This window comes from Bufo bufo, chromosome 6, assembly GCF_905171765.1.
Source record: "Bufo bufo chromosome 6, aBufBuf1.1, whole genome shotgun sequence".
NCBI classification, from domain to species: domain Eukaryota; kingdom Metazoa; phylum Chordata; class Amphibia; order Anura; family Bufonidae; genus Bufo; species Bufo bufo.
This window is the reverse complement of record NC_053394.1, coordinates 103,401,014-103,415,773: the sequence shown is the minus strand read 5'-3', so window position 1 is coordinate 103,415,773 and position 14,760 is coordinate 103,401,014. Positions and strand designations below refer to the sequence as shown.

Genomic DNA, 14,760 nt, shown 5'->3' with positions numbered 1-14,760 from the left:
CATCTTGCAGTGTAATACCGCCGCCGATTGTCCGATGAACGAGCATTTGGGCAATTGTGATGTTTAAGGCTGGGTTCACACGGGCGTTGCGGGAAAATGTGCGGGTGCGTTGCGGGAACACCCGCGATTTTTCCGCGAGAGTGCAAAACATTGTAATGCGTTTTGCACTCGCGTGAGAAAAATCGCGCATATTTGGTACCCAAACCCGAACCTCTTCACAGAAGTTCGGGCTTGGGATCGGTGTTCTGTAGATTGTATTATTTCCCCTTATAACATAGTTATAAGGGAAAATAATAGCATTCTGAATACAGAATGCATAGTAAACTAGCGCTGGAGGGGTTAAAAAAATAATAATAATTCAACTCACCTTAGTCCACTTGATCGCGGCCCGGCATCTCCCTCTGTCTCCTTTGCTGAACAGGACCTGTGGTGAGCATTAATTACAGGTAAAGGACCTTTGGCGACGTCACTCCGGTCATCACATGATCCATCACCATGGTAAAAGATCATGTGATGACCGGAGTGACGTCACCAAAGGTCCTTTACCTGTAATTAATGCTCACCACAGGTCCTGTTCAGCAAAGGAGACAGAAGGAGATGCCGGGCCGCGATCAAGTGGACTAAGGTGAGTTAAATTTTTTTAAACCCCTCCAGCGCTATTGTACTAAGCATTCTGTATTCAGAATGCTATTATTTTCCCTTATAACCATGTTATAAGGGAAAATAATAATGATCGGGTCTCCATCCCGATCGTCTCCTAGCAACCGTGCGTGAAAATCGCACCGCATCCGCACTTGCTTGTGGATGCTTGCGATTTTCACGCAGCCCCATTCACTTCTATGGGGCCTGCGTTGCGTGAAAAACGTTGAATATAGAGCATGCTGATGAGTGAAAATCACCGCTCATGTGAACAGCCCCATAGAAATGAATGGGTCGGTATTCAGTGCGGGTGCAATGCGTTCATCTCCCACATCGCATCCGCGTGGAATACTTGCCCGTGTGAAAGGGGCCTAAGCATTCTTACAATTATTCAAAGGTCAGGTGACAATCCAATTGAGTAATTATGTGGGTAGCAGGAGACGGTACCCAGGCCGAGTAGCAATGGTAGAAAATGAAACTCCTGTACTCCACTGGATTACTTCAAGTGAGTGTTACGTTTATTAAACACGCGGGTATCCAGTAAAAATTACTGAACGTTCTCGGCAGTTTGCCTTCTTCAGAGAACTGGATGAGCCGCACTGGGTAGAGGAGAGGAGGAGGGCTGGAGTCCAGAAGAATAAAGGCTGTGGCAAAGGGTTAAAACACCCTAAGTAGTGCTTATAGAGTGGGTACCGTGTTTATACCCCTGGTGATTGGTGATTTACAAGCTGAGTATAATCCACCTACTGTATTGACCCCCTGAGGAACCCATTGTATGGGGGAAACGCGTTGGGGCGCTAGGGGTAACCGGACTCGTTGAGGGACAGTGAGGGTGTTATAGCCTAGGTACGAGGACAGAGAGTCCCCACCATTAGGGGTCGTCTCTGGGCTGAGTTGTATCATAGGGTGATCTTTAGGTTAAGGTCTCCCCCCCCCCACTGTATTTTGAAAACTGCTTGGTTGTTATATGTCTTTTTGTATCTTTTGGTAGGGAATTGCGTATCTTGCATTTGGTATTGTATTATCTAATGAACTGATCGTTCATCACCACTCACACTAGAGGGGTATAACTTTTTAATTGACTGAATTAAAGTATAATGTTTTTAAGGGTCTTATTTTTTGCTGGATTTGGATTTCTGATTTAAGACTTGGATATCAGTGAGAAGATATAGGAATTTGCTGGTTCAATTGGGCTGATGCCCTAAAGAAATGGCGCCATGCTTAAAAATCATTGTTTGCCAGCGGCAGATTATGCTGTCTAATAGCGATGGGCCGCCAGCAAACCACTAGACAGTAGGGGGACGAGCGATGGCATAACACTCGCTGCTCCCCATGCTGTGGAGTAATAACAGCGGTCTCCACTGATAGCGAGCAGGCGATTGCCAGGAGGAAACGCCAACCTGGCACCACCTAATAGTAACATAACATATTGGTTACATACACATCATGGCCTTTCAATTGTTCTCTTTTTTAGCCTCACAAGCTAGAACCAGCCCTGCACCTCACATGTATCAGAGATCTCCCCCTTCAATGCTCCAATTGCTCTGCTAGATTTAGATCAAGCTGACAGAGGGGGTGTGTCCCTCTAACAGTAAATATAGCTGGTGGCAGGTAACGGATGGAACTGAGCATGTGCGACCACTCAGGTGGACAGAGAAATAAGGAAAAGAACAAACAGCAGGTGGCGCTATATAGATACATTCTATTAATGGGGTTGTGCCATCTCAGACTTGGATGGCATATGACTAGGATAGGCCATCAATGTCAGATAGACGCACATTTTAGAGATGGGACCCAAAAAGTGAAGGAGAGCTCTCCATTCATATCTATTGGAGGTTCGAAAAGATCCGAGCAAGCACGCTAGGCTATTTTCAGAAATGCCCTAGTAAATAAATGGAGATCGCACCGCGCAAATGCGGCCAGTGCTCCATTCACTTCCATGGGACTGCCAAAAGGTAGCTGAGCCAGTGCTCGGCTATTTTCATCAGTCCCATAGAAATGAACAGAGGACATGCAACGCATAAGCGTCTGCTCTCCGCTCACTTCAGGGGGTCCTGTTCTGGAGATAGGTGCGGGTCCCAGAGGTAGGAACCACACCTATCTGACATTGGTGGCACATCCTAGCGATATGCCACACATGTCTAAGATGAGACAACCACTTTAAATACAGTTAGGTCCATATATATTTGGCCAGAGACAACATTTTTCTAATTTTTGTTCTGTACATTACCACAATGGATTTTGAACAAAACTATTCAGATGCAGTTGAAGTTCAGACTTTCTAATTTCAGTGGTTTGAACAAAATGATTGCATAAAAATGTGAGAAACTAAAGCATATTTTAAATGCAATCCCTTCATTTCAGGGGCTCAAAAGTAATTGGACAAATTAAATAATTGTAAATAAAATGTTAATTTCTAATAGTTGGCTGAAAACCCTTTGTTGGCAATGACTGCCTGAAGTCTTGACCTCATGGACATCACCAGACGCTGTGTTTCCTCCTTTTTAATGCTCTGCCAGGCCTTTACTGCAGCGGTTTTCAGTTGATGTTAGTTTGGGCCTTTCTGTCTGAAGTTTAGTCTTTAACAAGTGAAATGCTCTATTGGGTTCAGATCCGGGGACTGACTTGGCCATTTAAGCATTTCCACTTCTTTGCTTTAATAAACTCCTGGTTGGTTTGGCTTTATGTTTTGGGTCATTGTCTATCTGTATTATGAAACGCCGACCAGTTTGGCTGGATTTGACTACACATTATGTCTCTGAAAAACCTAGAACTCATCCGGCTGCTTCTGTCCTGTGTCACATCATCAATAAACCCTAGGGCCCCAGTGCCACTGGCAGCCATGCATGCCCAAGCCATTACACTGCCTCCACAATGTTTTACAGATGATGTGGTATGCTTTGGATCATGAGCTGTACCATGCCTTCGCCATACTTTTTTCTTTCCATCATTCTGGTAGAGGTTGATCCTGGTTTCATCTGTCCAAAGAATGTTCTTTCAGAAGTGTGCTGTTTTTTAAGATGTTTTTTAGCAAAGTCCAATCCAGCCTTCTTATTCTTGAGGCTTATGAGAGGCTTGCACCGTGCAGTGAACCCTCTGTATTTACTTTCATGCAGTCTTCTCTTTATGGTAGATTTGGATATTGATACGCCTATATACTGGAGAGTGTTGTTCACTTGGTTGGCTGTTGTGAAGGGGCTTCTCTTCACCATGGTAATTATTCTGCCATCATCCACCACTGTTGAGGTCACCAGTGCTTGATTTCTTTCTTTCTTTCTTTTTTTCTTTCTCAGGATGTACCAAACTGTAGATTTTGGCACTCCTAATAGTGTAGCAATTTCTCGGATGGGTTTCTTCTATTTTCGCAGATGAAGGATGGCTTGTTTCACCTGCATGGAGAGCTCCTTTGACTGCATGTTTACTTCTCAGCAAAATCTATAAAATGCAAGCACCACACCTCAAATCAACTCCAGACCTTTTATGTGCTTAATTGAGAATGAAGTAATGAAGGAATTGCCCACACCTGCCCATGAAACAGCCTTTGAGTGAACTGTCCACATGTAAAGGAGCTGAAACACCTAAATCCTTCATCCAATTTTAATGTGGATACCCAGTCTGGACTTTATGTCCATTATATAACTATAACATGAACATGTTTTAGTAAACAGGTAATAAAAACAAAATGTGTGTCAGTGTCCAAATATATATGGACCTAACTGTAACTCAGTATCTATAACTAACTAGATGCAATCACAAAAGTATTCAGATCCAGGTGCTGGTTACGAAAAATGTAGACCATTTTTTGTTGTACAACCTTTATAACTCATCAGCAATGCCAAAAAATACAGCCATACAGCACCAATATGACCTCCCAAGCTCCATATAAAAAATAAAGAATAAAAATGCTGGGGCTCCGATCAGAACTGCCACCAATAAGGTGGAGTGGAGGGGACTCTGTGACCACTGCCACCAATGATTGTAATACTGGGGGGGGGGCGAGGGTGGGGGAGGCCGCACTGCTCCACCAATGAAGATAACTAACGTTTAATACAAATACGGGAGGCAGGTGCCGATGGCAGAATCACATAGCCGGCACCCGACCTCTATGAAAGGGCACTGCAATCCGCGGCAGTTAACCCCTCAGGTGCTGCACCTGAGGGGCTAACTGCCGCAAATCGCAGCGCCCTGTCATAGAGGCGGGGTTCTGGCTATGTGATTCTGCTGCCGGCACCCGCCGCCTATATTTGTATTAATGGGTTAGTTATCATCATTGATGGCGCATCATTTGGAACTATACAGATTAAAAAAATAATAATAATGAGCAACCAAATCAAACTAAAAATGTTAAGCAGAAAATGTACTGTAAAGGCAAAAATCAATATATTCTCGAAAACTGAAAATCTGCATCCAAACAAACACTATCCATATATCTCAGTTCATTAACATATAAGGTGCTCTGGCCATTAAGTGGTTAAAATAATCTGGCCTTCATCCTGGCACAGTATTGTGATGTCACCACATTTGCATAGAATGTTCTAGAACTGGGCCTACAGCTGTGATGTCACTGGATGACATCACAATGATGAATTTATAAAAGGTGTGACTCCATGTTTGGATGCTCACAACTTCAGAAAGAAGATTGGACGCCATCATGAGGATTCATAGGCGTTGGCGCTATGTTGATCGGCGGCTGCTGGTCAACTCTCTCTCATCCTGCATGTCGATTGGCTCATTCCTTCTGACCAGATTCAGGAAATTGAATCAAAAATGGAGAACTTTGATGAGGAACTCCAGCTTCCTGGCCAAGAAATCAACCATCATGACAAAGGCCAGGAGCTTCTTCAGGTCAGTTGCCTTAAGACGTAAAAACCACGTCATCCGCCATGACACAGCTGAGAAGACCCCAACCAATTTTATTGCTGATCCAAAAGTTGCACATGAGGGGCCCGTAATACCACAAGGCATGTCCCTGGGAGAAAAAACTGAAAGTGGGGAACCCCCACAAAAAAGACCCCGGGACACTGATGCTGTGGAGCCATTCCTTGTCCACAAAGCACCACCTGCTAAAAAAACACCAAAGAGCTGTAAGCGACGATGTAATAGAAAAACTCGTCAAAAACAGGACAAGAAAATGGCTGAGTCTGCTGAAGACCTTTTGAAGGCATCTTGTGAAGCTTCCAAAGCCAGTCTTAAGAGGAAAGCACCAACCTCCAATGACAGTCAGTCCGGGACATTTCCACCAGCCAAAAGAGCTGCGGCAGAAAACATGTCCGCTCCATCTACGAACGATGTAGGAAGCCCGGAGCTGGGAACACCACAAGTGGAGATGGCCTATACCTGGAGAGCACAGAACAACTTGTCTCCAGAGCACTTATCCATCCTGAAGAGCAGCGGCCAGGAAGGCATGCTGGTTGATGACATCATTAACAAGGCCCAGGATCTCCTGCAGAATCAGTTTGGAGACTTTGATGGCCTGCAGCCCGCAGCTGCTATTCTCTTCCCAGGGTACAGTGTGCTAAATAAGGCCGTACAAATCCACTACGACGAGGACAGGGTGCACTGGCTGACCACCTGCTTCAAAAATGGCGACATCTTAGTGGCCGACAGCATTAAGACCAGCAATTTGCCTCTATCTGTTTGCCAGCAGATTAATAACATCTACAGTGTAGTGGTCCAAGAGCCCCTGAAACATCTAAAATTTCTCAACGTGGATCAGCAGAGAAACACCTATGACTGTGGGGTGTTCGCCATAGCATTTGCCTTTGAGTTTCTGGCAGATGACGGTGAACCCACGGCAATCTTCCAGCACAACGTGATGAGAGACCATCTAATATCCTGCCTGCAGAATGGCAGGATCACAGGCTTTCCCAAAAAGGTCAATTAGCGACTCCATGTCTTTCATGACATGTCGAGTCTATGATGGGCCAAGAGATCGCCCTGACCAGAAGCCTGATATTACTGAAACAGACCTAGATCCTCTACGTCACCAAAGCTGCAGTCTCTACCTGACCCCAGATTACAACCGCTGACCCGTGGTACAGGTCTAGAACCCACAGACTTGTTGGCATCGGTAAGTAACCAGTGACTTTTCAGAGTTTTATCATCTTCCTGTACTGATTGTAATAAAGTCTTCTCATGTGATAATATATGTATGTGTGGTAAGTACTTAGACAACCACCAAAGGTTCTGGATAATGCCCACAAACATTGGCCTTTTAGCCTATGGGCCCCATAACTTTGCTGTGTCTATAGTTATACCTATTAATGTGGGGGTGTCCTAATTTATTATTTTAACTCAGTCCCAGAGACCTGATTATCAGGCAGTTGTGTCCCGGGAACATGTGTCAGACTATCAGATGATAGGGACTGCATCCATGAGAAGACCTTGTATCTTCATTGGGTATATTGATGATTTGTGATTTTTCTGCTTCTTGATATTTATGGTGTTTTCTGTATAATTTGGACACAGCACTATCCACTGGTCACCACTGGAAATAAAAACAGCCTGGGGTTAAGAAGGCAATTGCAGCAGATCGGATCACCAGAGGTCTGAGACAAAAGGAGGCGCAGAATAAACCATCTCCTGATCTTCACCAGTGACCCCTGCTGGAAGGTATTGGTCTTAAGAACCAAAAAGAGCCCTAAATAAGGTAAGATCCTTGCTACAGGACTCATAAAATGTAATGTGATTTATGACAGGAGCTCATAATAATAACAGACATGATGCCAAGTTCTGGAGGCACCAGAGTGATGACACAGAATAATTTAGGGTTTAGATTCTCTCAGTGGCCATTAGTGGAAATTCGTCCAAATCGCCTGATACATGGCATATATGATAAAATTCTAACTGCCTGCAGTCACCACTAGGGGGAGTTCCCAATTGACCTTAAAGGGACTCTGTCACCACTTTCTAACCCCCCCTTTTCAAAGTATTGTTATCTGCATGGCGCCCCTGTGATTATAAATGTGTTGTTAGAAGTTAAATTCGCCGTCTCCTTTTGATAAAAAGAGCTTTTATCTAACCTGTCAATCTTCTTGATAAGGTGCCCAGGGCGTTTCTTTTCGTCTCAATCTGCCGCCCGCCGCCGCCACCGTTGGTGCCCAGCTCCTCCCCTCATGCTTTCAGCGCCGCCTGAATGTAATCAAATACGCCTCCGGCTCTCTCTGTGCCCCCTCCTCCTTTTCAAAGATCCCGCGCGTGCGCACAGGGCTGTGCCTGATGCGCCCGTGCGGACATTTACAATCAGCCTCATTGAGCGAAGTGCGCATGCGCGCACTTCGCTCAACCTCCTCATCAGACGAGCACTGCAGCCTGCTGCAGTGCTCGTCTGATGAGGAGGTTGAGCGAAGTGCGCGCATGCGCACTTCGCTCAATGAGGCTGATTGTAAAAGTCCGCACGGGCGCATCAGGCACAGCCCTGTGCGCACGCGCGGGATCTTTGAAAAGGAGGAGGGGGCACAGAGAGAGCCGGAGGCGTATTTGATTACATTCAGGCGGCGCTGAAAGCATGAGGGGAGGAGCTGGGCACCAACGGTGGCGGCGGCGGGCGGCAGATTGAGACGAAAAGAAACGCCCTGGGCACCTTATCAAGAAGATTGACAGGTTAGATAAAAGCTCTTTTTATCAAAAGGAGACGGCGAATTTAACTTCTAACAACACATTTATAATCACAGGGGCGCCATGCAGATAACAATACTTTGAAAAGGGGGGGTTAGAAAGTGGTGACAGAGTCCCTTTAATATGTAGATCACCTTGAGCAATGGGTCCCAGATTTTTAACTATAGAAGTGTGCAAGAAAGCAGGGGTTTTGGCGATTTGGATACAGCAGTGGGTCCCTGAACAAGAATAACAGCTATAACAGTCAATGACAATCGCTGTTAGAAACACGGACCCAAGTTTAATACAGTTAAAGGGATTACAATGACACACAGTGACCGGGAGTAAATTGTGTGTCACTTACATGTAACTTTCCGCTGCTCCATGTTCAGTCATAATTAGTTATATTTTTCACATCTGCAGATCACTGTACCAGAGTGGGGGTCTCGCTGTGTCCTGGCAATGAATATGGGATACAGCTGGAGGTGATGACTCTACCACAAGTCAACGACATGGTGGCCACCATGTCAGGATCAGATGACCTGCGCTTCAGCAAGAGGCAGATTCCGGGCTCGGTCTCTGCACTCACCCACCGGACTTTCTGCAGTCAGACGTATTCACTAAAGAAGTGAGTTTCCTGCTGCACCAAAGGCAGATTCCAGGCTTGGTCTCTGCAATAACCACTGGACTTGACATTCACCGGACTTTCCGCAGACAGATGTATTCACCAAAGAAGTGAGTTTCCTGCTGCATTAAGAGGCAGATTCCGGGCTCGGTCTCTGCATTCACCACTGGACTTGACATTCACCGGACTTTCCGCAGACAGATGTATTCACCAAAGAAGTGAGTTTCCTGCTGCATTAAGAGGCAGATTCCGGGCTCGGTCTCTGCATTCACCACTGGACTTGACATTCACCGGACTTTCCGCAGACAGATGTATTCACCAAAGAAGTGAGTTTCCTGCTGCATTAAGAGGCAGATTCCGGGCTCGGTCTCTGCATTCACCACTGGACTTGTCATTCACCGGACTTTCCGCAGTCAGATGTATTCACCGAAGAAGTGAGTTTCCTGCTGCATCAAAAGGCAGATTCCAGGCTTGGTCTCTGCAGAAGTCAACACACATTTACCATTGATTGAAGGAAAAATCTACCGTCCTTGTCATGTGACATTGTTTTCCTCCACCGCCTAGGGGAAGGGCAGTCCTTCAGCCATGGTTCCCTAGAGGTTTCCTCCACTGGGGGTTTTTCCTCTCCTGAGTGCTGAAGGCCCCGACTCTTCATGAGTCAAAGCCCCATCATCAACAGGGCCACATTTAAGACTAGTGCCCTGACTTCTAATGAAAACATCTACTACTGTACATTTGATACCTTGCAGTTAATAAAGAAGTCAGTGTATATTAAGTAGTGGTGTGTCTGAGCCTCTTTATCAATCTTCATAGTCAACTGGATGGGGGTGCAGGGTGTCGGATCCTGCTGATCAGATAGTGATGGCTTTCTTGGTTTTACTGCTCAGCTTATTTTTGTATCCCCTACCTACAGGATAGGGGATAAGTATCTGATCGGTGGGGACTGCTGGGTCCCCCATGATCATGAGAATGGGAATCCTGTGTCCCCAAAGAAATGGAATTGTAGGTCAACCATGTTCCCTTCTGCTTCATTCAGTGTCTATGGGACTTCTAGAAATAGCTGAGCATTGTACTCGTCTATCTCCAGCAGTCCCTATGTGCACGCTCGATCTGCCACTTCATTAGTAAGGGGCGCCGGATCCATGCTGCTATGGGGCCCCTGGAGGAGGGGGGCCCGATATTGGACAAAAAGCCCCTCCTCCTAATTACTCTTAATTCTCGCTCCTGTCTTGACTCGCTGCTCGGGGCTCAGGCTCCGCTTCTCAACTCCCTGCTTCCTTTGTCCTGTCCTCGGGGCCTCCCTTTACTCAGCACATCATCAGTGGCTAGCACTGCACCCGCAAGAGTCCCGACTAGCGCTCTATGTTGTCTCGCTGCTGGGTGCTGGGCTGTCTAATCAGCATTAGCGGTGCTCGCAGAGCCTGCTGCTGATTGGCTTGCCTAGCGCCCAGCAGAGAAACTTTAGTGCCCTGTGCCACGGGAGTTGGGATTTCATTCCTCTGTAAGCAACTTGCAAGTGACAGTGTAGAGGATGATGAGAGTGACAGTGTAGAGGATGATGAGAGTGACAGTGTAGAGGATGATGAGAGTGACTTCTGCGGAAACTATGACTTAGGGCTCATTCAGACGGCCGTATGCTGTCCGCAAAAATACTGAATGCTATCCGTTTTTTTGCGGATCCGCAAAAAAAATGAAACATGTCCTATACTTGTCCGTGAAAATCAGGACATGGCCCCATTGAAGTCTATGGGTCCGCAAAAATACTGAATGCTATCCGTTTTTTTGCAGATCCGTTTTTTTGCGGATCCGCAAAAAAACGGATAGCATTCAGTATTTTTGCGGACAGCATACGGCCGTCTGAATGAGCCCTTAAGGTGAGAAGTGACTGTGCTGTCAGTAATATGTGTTTAAGGTGTGAAGTGAACCCCTCATTTCCAGTTCTGAACCCTCAGTTCAGCTCTGCAGATGAACCTGAATCTTCACCCTCTCAGTCACCGACACAGTGTAACGCCGCCATGCCCTGCTCTGTGCACTCAGGTACAGTAAGTGTCTCTGTGTCAGCTCCATGCACTGATGTACAGACACATTGTCTTGCTTTACACTGCAGCTTAGCTCCATAAGGGCATTATTATGATGCCTCTCCTTGAATTAGATATTGGTGACCTGTCACACTGGTGGTGGTCTGAAACTCTCACTTGTCAGCTGTTGGCGGCAGAGGACAGTGGATGGAGCCAGAAGCAGAAGGACTTGTCCGCTGTATAGTTTCCGCCACTGGTGTACTGCAGCTCAGCTTCTAGTGACTTGAATAGGAGCTGAGCTGCAGTACCCTGGCACGGCCACTACACAATGGATGGCGCCTTCTGCTTCCAGCTCCATCCACTGCTACAAGCTGATTGGCGGGGGTGCCAGATGTCAGACCCCCACCGCTCTGATACTGATGACCTATCCAGAGGACAGGTCATCAGTATCTCATTCCAGGTGAAGAAGTACAGGCCTCTGAATAAGTTTGTCACATTCTTGCCCCCCTTTTACTGCACCTAAGTACCCCCATACTGTTGGCACTGCCCTCACCCACCTCATAGTGTCCTCACACAGGTATCACACCCCCTCCTCCTCCAGTGCAGATCAGGCTGGCACTTGTAGTCCTCCAGCTCTTACTCTCCACAGCCGCCCCCATGCAGTCACTCACCAGTCTAGCGCCCCCTTGTTGTGCACGGTGAGAGCTCCGGTGAGCGTCCGGGTGGACAGCTTAATGTTCACGGTAAAGGGAATCATGGCCGGACGAGAGGAAGGAATGATAACGAACTCTATTACATGACAGCTGACCGGGACCCGGCCTCCATGTTCACAAGGCACGTCCTGGTCCTGTCACGAATCACGCATGTACTTCCGGGCAGCGGTGACGTCAGAGGCGCTGAAGCTGCGGCGGCCATACTTGGTATGGGAAGTCATGGCCTTTAGGTTTATCTTTGCTTTCAGACTTTTACTTTTTTTTTTTTTTTTTTCATTGCATATATTTGTTTTAAAAAAATGCTTGTTCAAAAAGAAGTGTTTTATGAACAACTGTAGTTGTGTAGACTTTATAGGAATATTTCATAGCTCTACTTTCCACACAAGTAGTGACCTTTATCTCCCTCCAAGCCCATGTCTCATTTTCCAGGCTGCTTGGGGACAATTGCTAGCTTTTGGTTGGTTTCTATGGGCAATGGTGCTTGGTTTTCATACACAAGGTCAGTCAACAGCTGCTGGCAAATAATGCTTCTGTCTCCAGGCGCAAACACTGCCCTGCAGAAGAAGGGGTTAATTACCAGTCCCTTCCCGAGCCATAGACTTTTTGCTTACACTTTGAGTTGGTGAAAGATGTTTCTCGTTTATCACAAGTGGCACAATGCTCTTTAAATTCACCAAATCTTTAAACTTTCTAGAAATGCCTCTTCGTTTTTTTCCTACACTAGAAAGTCGCAATGATAAATGTGGCATCAAATTAATTAGGTTACCAAACTATACCCTCTTTTTCAAATGACACCCCTTTTGGGCTGAGAGTGGTGTAAAAAAGTCGCCAATTTTGAAGCAAAACGGCACTTGCTCCAAAGTTTGTGACTTTTGTATGCCGGGAAACTGGAGTAGAAATGCGGTGAGCCCAGACGGGGAGAGAGCGAGAGGATGGGAGTGGTTGTGGCAGTCATGGCAGTAGTAGTACTCACAGTGACGGTCCACAATCTGGCTCACCTTGGGCCGTGTTGTGCCCCCTTTTTTCCCCTCAGGGCACAGGCTGGTTTATGGTCTCCTACCTGGTGGTAGGTAGGATAACCTTGGTGTCAGTGGGTTTTGGGGTGCAAAAAGGGGTCCCATGGAGTGCAAGACAATACGGTATGGTGGCAATGATGCAGGTGGCGTTGTAGTACAATAAGGCTGGTTTTAGGTGAAAACATATCAGACGGTACACACATGCACGTGAAAACGTAGGCACTGTCCTTGCAGGTTGCATAGAGAATTTTCCCAAGGCTGCATACAGGGTGGCTTAGGCAGTATAATATTCCTTTCTGGATCTCTTTCCAGTTAAACTATACAACCTCTCCAATCCGGCCAAATGGGTGCAAATTATCTTGCTCTAGTTCTTACTGTTCAGTCATTGTTTCTACAGTACCCAGCTGCAGGTCAATGTTCTTTAACAGAAGACCACTCTGTCTCCTACGTATGGTAGAGGGTCTGAAGACTTCTAACCCCAACCAAGATGCAGTAAAGTCCACAGCCAACATAAATACATTACCTTCACTGAATTTAATTTTCCAACACTCTCCTTGCAAGGCTGCTAAACTTTCAGTTAGCATTAACCCATCTGTAAGTATTTTATGGTCTGCAAACTGTGGATCCCCAAAACACAAATTCCGGGCATGTACATGCCACATCACAGTGCGGGCCCATTGACTTCAATAGGTACGTGGTCTGCATGTTTCGGGAAGTATAGGACATGTCCTATCCTTTTGCGGCATGGTTGCACAGATTTGGAATAACACGGAAGGGAAAAGATATAGGTATATATCCCTGTGAGTCCCCGAGCAGTACATGATAAAGCAGTGACATGTCAACTCTGAGACCAGTCAATGGCTACAGTGGCGCACATGACCCTGGAGGCCCTAATTCAAAACCTTACTTGAGTTTCAATTATGATGCTATGTTTACTCACCCAGAACAGGAGCCTTGGTGTTTGCCTGCAGCTCCAAACCGTATGCCATTTCATCTTGCATTCCTCTATAGCAGTGATGGTGAACCTTTTAGAGACCGAGTGCCCTCCTCCTCTCTTAAAGAGGACCTTTCATTTTTTTTTTGTTTAATTAAGTACCTTTACTTGCAGGGTGCTCTCCGCTGTTGCCATCATTGTTGTTTTTTTCAAATACACCTCGCATGCCCTGCTGTGCCCCCTTGCAGTTTTTACACCCAGTATGTTAATATTGAGCATTGGTACAGAGAGGAGGAGACACCAGGGTTTCTCAGTGGGCATCTCCTTTTCCCTGGCTGTCCCGTGGTCCACTGTGATTGGACCGCGGCACAGTCAGAAAGAAGGAGATGCCCACTGAGAAGCCCTGGCGTCTCCTCCTCTCTGTACCGATGCCCAATATTAACATACTGGGCTTGAAAACTGCAGGGGGCACAGCTGGGCGAATGAGGGGTATTTGAAAATAAACAAAAATGATGGCAGCAACAGCGGAGAGCACCCTGCAAGTAAAGGTACTTAATAAAAAAAATATATACATAAGAAGGTCCTCTTTGACTTAGACTAGTATATGCTGGTATGCAGAAAGTTTTTACTGCTAAACTTAAAGGGGACCTGTCACCTGGATTTTGGGTATAGAGCTGAGGACATGAGTTGCTAGATGGCCGCTAGCACATCCGCAATACCCAGTCCTCATAGCTCTGTGTGCTTTTATTGTGTATAAAAACTGATTTGATACATATGCAAATTAACCTGAGATGAGTCAGAGCTTGAAAATATGACTCTTCTCTGGTCACACAAGTAAGGGTACTTTCACACTAGCGTTTTTCTTTTCCGGAATAGAGTCCAGTCATAGGGGCTCTATACCGGAAAAGAACTGATCAGTTTCATCCCCATGCATTCTGAATGGAGAGTAATCCGTTCAGGATGCATCAGGATGTCTTCAGTTCAGTCATTTTGACTGATCAGGCAAAAGATAAAACCGTAGCATTTTTCCCCATAGGAATGTATTAGTGCCGGATCCGGCATTCAAAATACCGGAATGCCTGATCCGTCCTTCCGGTCTGCGCATGCGCAGACCTGTAAAAATTTGAAAAAAGATACAAGACGGATCCGTCTATCCGCATGACAAGCGGAGAGACGGATCCGTTCTTGCAATGCATTTGTGAGACGGATCCGCATCTGG

General features: G+C 46.2%; 1 protein-coding gene across 4 annotated transcripts in view; it reads right to left on the bottom strand.

Annotated features, from left to right (window-relative positions):
- WDR11 (WD repeat domain 11) overlaps positions 1–11,722 on the bottom strand; it is a 131,232-nt gene extending 119,510 nt beyond the window's left edge. For all 4 annotated transcript variants that reach the window (XM_040436021.1, XM_040436022.1, XM_040436023.1 and 1 more), the window contains exon 1: positions 11,550–11,722. In XM_040436021.1, coding sequence (XP_040291955.1) covers positions 11,550–11,635 — 86 coding nt within the window. In that variant the 5' untranslated portion in view covers positions 11,636–11,722. The remainder of the gene's footprint in view (positions 1–11,549) is intronic.
- Positions 11,723–14,760: the final 3,038 nt, after the last annotated feature.